The 9,152-nt window shown below is 35.2% G+C and overlaps 1 protein-coding gene across 1 annotated transcript; it reads left to right on the top strand.

Annotated features, from left to right (window-relative positions):
- The first annotated feature begins 2,393 nt into the window (after positions 1 to 2,393).
- LOC108768518 (transmembrane channel-like protein 3) lies at positions 2,394 to 8,523 on the top strand. The gene is made up of 8 exons (XM_018518970.1): positions 2,394 to 2,503; positions 2,650 to 2,896; positions 3,497 to 3,734; positions 3,838 to 4,026; positions 4,130 to 4,365; positions 4,692 to 4,883; positions 8,123 to 8,227; positions 8,403 to 8,523. Exons 1-8 carry the CDS (start codon positions 2,458 to 2,460, stop codon positions 8,521 to 8,523), a joined length of 1,374 nt encoding a protein of 457 aa, XP_018374472.1. The 5' UTR covers positions 2,394 to 2,457.
- Positions 8,524 to 9,152: the final 629 nt, after the last annotated feature.

Raw genomic sequence — 9,152 nt, 5'->3', positions numbered from 1 at the left:
TATTGTATTAAAGGGATTTTTAATTTTACTTATTTTTATAATTAATTGTTTCCTTCTCCTTCATCAGCCCTTGGCCTTGCCCTTGGCTTATAGCACTGAACAATTACATTCGTGATATGATTTAATATTCCTGAGTAAAATAACTCAAATTGTATGTCGCGTGTCAGCGGATAAAACGTTCGTTAATCCGATAAAAAACGAAATGCGTGTTGGGGCGGCTTTTAGCATGCATACGTTAATGGCGTGACAACATTCGTTATTGCGAATATGCTGATAGCTATTCAAGTTTCAGCAGACAGTATGTCGGCAGATCGTTACAAGTGACGGATCAGATCATTTCTAAAGAATAAGTATCTTAAATCAAGTATCTTTTTTACTCTTAATAATCTTGTCGCGCGTAAATTACTGTGCGTTGCGTACATTGATTGATATAGTGCCAATCAAACACTTCTTATTGTCAGCAGTTTTTTTTCAGTTTTTCTATACGCATGCGATCTGAAATTACATTACGTTACTTAACGCATTTTTTTGCATGCAGAAAATATCGCGTGTACTATTAATATCTCTCGGAAAATATAATTAATTAGAAATATTATCATTTGTGGCGTACGTATGCAAGTTGACTCAACTCAGTCGATGGACCAGACAAGAATTCCTGGTATTCTAAGACTAGACAAAATGTCACGCTTTTCTGGATTTAGAACCACGTCTCATCGGACATTGGCTATGCAGGTATTCCAATTTACTAAGAATTTCATTTATATCTTTTCTTCCTTTCGCGATTATTTCAGAAAAATAAAACTAAACAATATATTTTTAACTGTGCATTGATTGTTTCCTTTGATTTTATTAGAACTGTCGACTTATATTTGAATCGTTATTAAATTTTTCTAAATCCTAAAGAGGATACACAGATATAAATAAATAGATAGAATATATCGAGGATATTTTCCATAATTAGAACTGCAAGAACATAGTCGGTTGCTCAGGCATTATAACGGAAACAAATTGGTTAAAAATAAAATATCTTCTTACTATCTATGGTCTCGGTTCTTTCATTTTTCACATCTCGTATTATCATTATTCCTTCCCCCCTCCCCTTCACATTGTTTTTAAACAATTTCATAAATTAGAGCACAGACTAATTTACAATCGATCGCCGAAGCTCACGAGCATTAACGAAAATTACGTCGGACAATGCGCAGTATGGGAATGATTTTCGTGGGATCGCGTGTTGCACGGTATAACGATAGTAATAATTCCTCTCGAGGAAAGTGATTACTTGCGAAGCAGAAGGGTGGAGTTGTACAAAGAACGAAAAATGTACGACGATGGCTATTAACAGTATTAACGTGATTCGAACTCTCTCGGTTCTTGCCATTTTTGCAGACAGTGAATATTTTCTTCGACATAAACTGCCTAAAATTGCAAGACAACATCTCAGACAGCACACAATATTTAGAAAATATTTAGAAAATATTTATAAATATTTATAAGATTTATTTTAAATATTTTGTAAATATTTTTATGGTCTTAGATTGCATAAATCATAAACATTTATTATAAATATTATGAAATATTTATTGTAAATGTTATAGTAAATATTATGAAAATACTTAATGAGACATTATAATCCAAGTAAAAAATACTTAGAAGATACAAATCACCGATTCATACGGAAAGAAAAATTAACTTATATCTTCGAAACTTTGTGTGTCTCAAATAATATAAAATAAAAATATATCTTAAATAAGATGCATGTTTTAATTATACAGAAAATCGTGATTTTTGTCATGAAACTTACGATGGTACGTACAATTATCACAGACACGTTGATTCCTATTGATCAATGTAGGATGTCCCGGGGTGTGTCACATCGCGTGTGACCTCGAATTAACGATTATCTGCAGACACGTGGATGAAAGGATTCAAGTCCTGTCGTGTCAAAAAGAAACCGAGACAACGAAAGAGAAGATGTAATCGCATAGAATCCATTTGAAATTAAAATTCAGTAATATTTCAACAAATTTCTGTGCTTGCATAAAAAAATCTTGACTCATATAAAATCTTCGTTATAAACGAAGGATTGTAAAAAATCAGATTAAATACTTCTCTTTGACTGAGCCATTTATTTAATCTTTCTATCTCTGTCATTACGTAATTAATAAAGGAATTTCTCGATTTCGCTCTCAAACCGCAGTGATTTTTGAAGTGATTTTTACGTAAATGAGTTTCAACGATCTTTCCGGGTCACTGAGCTTTTCATTACTCGCGTGACTCAGGGAGATCTATGATCGTTTTCGACAGTAATTGGTATCTTTTGCCGTTCGTACGTAGGTGGGTCCGTCGTCATCCCCGTCGCAGTCGCAACCGTCGGTCAGTCGACAGTCGGTTACGTTTAGTATTGTTGAATGCCAACGGAACGAGGGTCTTGTTGAGAAAGATCAAAACGAACGCATGAACACGAGATTTCACGACGACATGCAGCGCATCTCTATCGCCGGTTAGTGAAGATAATTTTCTCTTAACGAAGAAACGCCAAGGCATATCAATAGTCTTTAAGTGACATGCGATTGAGGGTGGAGAACTCTGTCAAATTTCTTTGAGTCTATTTCGCGTTTAACTTATGGCAATTTTATATGATCCGAGAAACGACATCCAAGCGAGCAAGTCCGAGCGGAACCTCACCGGCTCCAATGAAGAAGTCAACCACGAACGGCAAGGAAAATGACAACGAGGATGATTACTCGGCGTCAGTTTGCGCGATTATGCAACAGCGAAATTCGACACGACGACAAAGTCGGCGGAAACGACGTCCGTCGTCGCCGTTCGGCGTCGACAACGTCGACGGCGTCGCGCGCCGTCGGTCCTCGGTTTACACCACGAGCTCGGGAGAGTTAGTATTTGCGACTTTCAAAAAGCTAGAGTGAACTCAAGTCCATTATTTGTGATATCTTTACTTCATCGTAGAAATTGCGAGTTAGAAATAAATTAATTGTTTAATTAAAATAAAGCGGTATTTAGATCTCGCAGATTGTATGAAGTTTATTCGCGCTCTAGTTCCTCATTTAGAAACTGATAAGCTTCTTCACACTGTTAACAACATTGTAGCAAGAAAAATGCGAGTAGCATTTCACACTGAATATTATATGCAAAATTTTATAGGCCTTATTTATCATTTAGATATAATATTCTAAAATACCTAGTTTCTTTATATAACTTTGAAGTTTATCTATACATTTTACACTAAAAAGATAAATATAAAAAAGAAACATAATAATAATTAACAACAAGAAGTTACTCCTATCAAAGTCGTATAAAAAGATATTTTCCAAATAATGACATTAGAAGATTCATTTATTTTATGATTACTTTATTATAATATGTTTTTTTTACCAATCTCTTACCGAAATTCTATCTCGATTACCGAATTGCTACAATGACTAGCACAACGCTTAAGTTAGTCATTAATTGAAGTCTTGGATTATAATAATAGCACGATAATTACGATGGAAGAAAGCAGTAATCAGGAGCAGATTTTTGAGAATGTCAGTGTGCACAAAGAAGTTCTAAGTGCTATAAAGCAACAACCTTGGCCTCTCCGACGAAAGATCAAGCTCGTACGGCAAGCTAAAGCTTATATCAGACGACACGAAGGCGCTCTGCAGGAAAGACTCGCTCAAAGTCGCAACACTAAAGACATCATAGCACGCGTATCGCTTTTCATGACTAAGGTAGCGATTATATTATCGTAAAAATTATAAAATTTTAAGTAACATATTATTTAAGTAAAATATTGATAGCAGCAAGGATCGTTACTGTTTTTCATCTATTTAGAAGTGGCAGTATTTCCGACGTGAGCTGGTCAATCTGCAAACGTGGCTCATACCCTGGGAGGTTCGTATCATGGAAATAGAATCCCATTTTGGTTCCGCTGTTGCATCCTACTTCATTTTTCTCCGTTGGCTCTTCTGGATCAACCTCGTTATCGCAACAACTCTTACGGCGTTCGTTGCGATACCTGAAGTAAGATAATTCTAGTTAGTAAAAATGACATTTTTGCTTTCAGGACAGTTCACATCAGTAGCTGTATTGAAAAGATACTTAACTTTTTTTAATTCTTCGTCAGGTGTTGACTGCAAACGCGACTCTTGCCGGCGAGAGAAAGATCATGCTGCAGGAAGAGGCTATCAAGTCGAAGGATTTGTTAACTTTATGGGAATTCGAGGGTGTGCTAAAATATTCCCCATTTTTCTACGGATGGTACACCAATCAGGACTCGAACAGCAATTACAGATTACCATTGGCGTACTTCGTCACTAATCTGGTCGTGTACATATACAGCTTCGTCGCAATTCTGCGCAAGTACCGGCTATGCTCTCTTCGTGTTGTTGAATCTCATATTATAGCGTCTTTTACTTTTAATTGACAGTGGCATTTTTTCAACATCTTTAGATAAAGTTAAGTTTAGTTAGATAAAGTTAAAAAAATTCTAACTTTAAACAAAGTTAAAAAAATTGACACGTAGTGTCTAAGGAACATACTTTACATTATTTCTTGAAGAAAGATGTGCTGCGAGCGTTCATTAAACAGAATTATATGTTATAAAATTATCTCTCGTTACTTCCGGAATTATTCCCATATGATATATTAAAAAATGACAAGGCAAGCACGTGAATACCTTGTTCCAGAATGGCAAAGAACTCGCGTTTGAGTAAACTGACCGAAAAGGAAGACGAATATGTCTTTTCGTGGAAACTCTTCACGGGATGGGACTTCATGATTGGTAATCCGGAAACCGCGCACAATCGTACAGCTAGCATTATGGTGGGTTTCAAAGAGGCCTTACTGGAAGAAGCAGAAAAGCAAAAGGACAAGAGAAAGTGAGTTCTATACTTATATCTTAACATTAGATAAACATTATGCAACCACAACTGTTCTTCTTTAAATTTTTGGTTTTACATATTCTTATATATGTATTGCTTGCTCTGATCGGAAATTATGATGCAGAGATTATCCTCCCTGCTTAAAATTTTCTATAAAAAACTATAGGAACATATGGAATTTGTATAGGTTTTTATAGTTTTCAATTGTTTTTATAGTAGCGCACGAGAAGGACTACAGAAACTCTACAGTTATCAATAAGATTCTATGAGTATAATTTTCTATAGTGTTTTACCTATTTAATTCTTATCAATTTTAATGGTGTTTCATATACAGTACCGATCTATAGGCGTTTATGGTTTTCTAACTATGAAAGTCGAAATGTTCTTTATGGGAAACAACTTATGGCCGTTAGTTGGCCAATGTGTTTCAATAGATTTTCTTTTATAAGTTTTTATGGTGAATTTACTAGAGGCTGTTAATACTGTTCTATGTGGAATTGCATTCATCAAGTGGTCTATCGGTAATAATAGGAAATACCCTACCGTATAGTAGGGGAGGCCGAGAGGCTAAATGTGGATTTACTCAAGCGTCGTGGGGACCTATTGGATTGTGAAGATTAGATGCTAAAAAGAAAAAAAGGTTATATGATGTATGCCGTTTCAGTGGTGGGGGGAGCGTGTACAGGCTTTACGGCGTGTACAGGCGTGTACAGTACTCGAGAGTGTCAGATATTAATAGTGTAAGCGACCCATGTGTTTCTGATAACGGATAAATATTAATCTGACGGTTTGCGTGGTGGGGTTAGCTGTAGGAAGGGATCAAAAAATTCATGTCACGTTTTTTTTTTGCAACTTTGTGACTCTCCCATTTCCTTACGTCACGCTGAAATCGTCAGATTATTGAAATGTACACTTTTCTACATGTAATTAACACACCATACCTTAATCTGACGCGCTCGAGTTAGATACTAATTTGACGGGCTCCCCTGGACCCCCGGCTCTATATAGAGGTTTAATATGTGGTGGGGGTACTTATTAGGGTGCAAGCTTTCCCCCTTTATGTTATTCTGACGCGCTCGAGTAAATCCCAAAATCCCCGCTTGGACTCCCCTACTATAGTAATGATTATAGTTTTTAATAGTTTTTTAATTTCTTGAAAATAAAATTATGGTAGGTAATTATTTAGAAGACGCCCCTTACCTTCAACTCACGAAAGAATCCTGTAGTAAAATGTGCCTAGTCTCGCGAATCGAGATATTAAGCGTTAAAGTTGACTATTATATTGAGGTTAGGAAATCTGTCACATCGACTTAATGCAGCACTATCCTACGTATTTTAGTTGATACTTCTTTAGATAATTCTATCGTTTCATGCAAAAACGCGTCGAATGAGCATAATTTCATTGAAATTCAAGATGAGGAGCGTCTTCTAAATAATTACCTAAATTAATTTATACGAGAAATCGAATAAGAGTCGAATTCTGAATTGTTTACACATGCGTGCGATTTTATCTCAGAATTAGCGTGTAAGATTATCATCCTATAGGTCCTAGGCTCTTAGGTTCGAATCCCGCCGAAACTCGAATCCGTGCGTTTTCAGAAATATGTACATGCGTATAAATGTTTAGCGTATCTCAAACATGATGAATATATGATGTTAACATGAGAAAAAAAGTATTTGATTTTTTATTTCTTATATTTACATCATATTTGCATTTCGGTATTTAATAGGTATTAATCGGAGTGGAATCCCTATTTGGAAACTACTGAAAACTATACATTACTTCACATAGAAAACCATTAGGGCTAAGGAGATTTACCGATTCAAATCGCTCATTAAAAACTATAGAACTTTTTTCTATAGTTCTCTATAGTAAATTTTAAGCAGGGCTTCTATTTTTCTAGAAAAGATTATGATTAAGGAATGTACACTGAAAAAAGAAGTGTTCACTCTTTTAAGATATTAAAATGTTTTATTCTTGTCTCCATTTTCTAAACACTTAAAGATGTTTTAGTTTTAAACTTTTTCAATAGACAAAACTATATGTATATGTGTAATCACTATGCGTTTTGAATCCAAACACATAATATTTTGTTTATTAAAATAGTTAAAGATGCAATTTTATGCAGCGAAAGAAAGCTGGCTTTTTACTCCCACTTCGCTACAATCAAAGCAACGTTCAAAAGCTGTTCGCTCTTCTTTTGCTTCTTTTTCTCATGAAGCATATCTTCGCTGGCTTTAAGAGAGAGTTAACGAATACATTTATTTATTTTCGCTAGCTTTTAATTCATTTCAATAAAAATAGATTACGAAAATGAGAATAAGTAATTTCTGATTCAATTCAACTTACTTTTAATTCTGCCAACAGTCACGAGAGAGAACTCGAACTTGGTTTATAATTATTATATTTCTACACTCATCCATTCACTCTCATTCATCCACTCCTGCACTCTCTCTACTCGTAACTTAGCTTTTTCCTTTCCTTCTTTTACTTTCCGCTCATCTTCTTAATTACACCTGAATCGCGCTCATCGCTCATAATCTCTTTTATATATTTAGTCTATTTTCTATTATACTTCTTATCCTACACTCATATCTCATATTACACTCAACAAGAGTTATTTGTAATTTTTTATTTCAAGTAATAATTTTCTAGATATAAAGATTTAACCCTAGATGATCACTGGGGGTCACTTTGATCCCACCAAAAGTATGGACTAAATTTTCACCAACTTGAATTTCGAAATAACGCCTGACACTCCATCTACCAGTAGTTTGAGTCTCTATAAACTACATTACCATACGGTTGGCATGGCATAAAACGCGTTAGTGAAACGCGTAAAAATTATTTTTTTTTAATCATTCCAATCAATCTTTAAAATAAATACCTTTTTTTGAAACGCCCACTATTGCAATAATTTTTTTTATCGAAGTGCAGCATCTGAAGACTTTATTCCTAAAATTTTACGCAAAAATATGAAGAAATAAAAAAGTTATGATTTTTTAATAAAAAGTCATTTTTCACGTAGACTTTCATTCATGAATTTTTTTGACTATTCTAAATTATTAATTCAGCAAAAAACCAATGCGAATACATATTTTAACGTTCAAAGAATGTCCCTAATTTTTTTTGACCATACCTATGAAAATAAAGCTGTGGCAGCCATTTAAATGTACTAGGGTCATGTTGACCCCGTATGATCATTACGTAATTTTCGTGAAGTGTGATGATTTAGGGTTAAATATGGCCAGTTACAGACTACGTTTAGGCGATCACCTGTAAGTCTTATGAAATTAAAGGTCATCAATGCTAACACATGTCGTATGTGGTTCATGAACAGGTATATACCTTGGGTGTGTTCCCGATATACACTGCCAATACTGGCAGTACTGAAAAATTGTTCCGCTATTACTACAGTGCGCTGTGACAACGACGGCTGTGTTCCAAAATTGACTATCAGTACTAAAAATTTATAGTGCATGTAACGTAAACTGTAGCATTTTCAGTGCTGGCAGTAAATTTGGAACACAGCCGACGTCTAGTTCCCTCAATGACATCATAAATGATAGCCATTGCCACTGCGACTACTGCGGCTTTCGAGGTGAAGCAGTTACAGTGCAATATGGCATCACTTAAAGAAGCACAACGCGTCGAAATATTCGATCCAGGAAATAAAAAAATATATACATTATATTTAATTGCAGAAGATACATATATATTCATTTTATCGAAAATGACTCTTAAATTCCACATCTGAATATTTATTAACTCTGTGTCCATACAGTTTTTAACACGAGGTCAAACTGCTTGAATTGGTGATCTCATAATTAGTTCATCTTCTTCGGAAGAACTATCGCTGCTGTTTTCGTTCAAAATTTATTGACAATTTAGTACGTTTATCCATGTCTGTTTACACTGCCATTCTACTGCAAAGCCGTTCCGAAATACGACGTTACAATAGTGCTGGCAGTACCACAATAATTTTGGAACGGCTGCGGCAGTGCACTGTTGCGACGTCATGATGGTCGCACTGCCAGTAAAAAGGGAAGACACCCCTTGTATAAACAAATCGAGTAAGCACAATAAAAATTACAAAATATTGTAAACGTTGTGGGATTCTCTAAACGACAATTGTCGCTATCGTTAACTAACGATAACCAATGAGAGCCGTGCTTTCTTCCAGAATTGTCCTGCCATTAGCTGTCGCTAGTTAACGATAGCGACCATCATCAATAAGACGTTTAGAGAATCCCGCTACAGAGCTG

The sequence above is a fragment of the Trachymyrmex cornetzi genome, unplaced genomic scaffold, assembly GCF_001594075.2.
Source record: "Trachymyrmex cornetzi isolate Tcor2-1 unplaced genomic scaffold, Tcor1.1 scaffold803, whole genome shotgun sequence".
Taxonomy (NCBI): domain Eukaryota; kingdom Metazoa; phylum Arthropoda; class Insecta; order Hymenoptera; family Formicidae; genus Trachymyrmex; species Trachymyrmex cornetzi.
Note: the sequence above shows the minus strand (reverse complement) of the source record. Positions and strands in the feature narration are given on the sequence as shown.

Bases quoted from the DNA above. Each gene is read 5' to 3' on its own strand.
- LOC108768518 (XM_018518970.1), top strand. From the start codon at position 2,458: ATGAACACGAGATTTCACGACGACATGCAGCGCATCTCTATCGCCG. The intron at 4,366-4,691 runs GTACCGGCTATG...ACCTTGTTCCAG, and splicing joins TTCGTCGCAATTCTGCGCAA to AATGGCAAAGAACTCGCGTT. The intron at 4,884-8,122 runs GTGAGTTCTATA...GTGATGATTTAG, and splicing joins AAGCAAAAGGACAAGAGAAA to GGTTAAATATGGCCAGTTAC.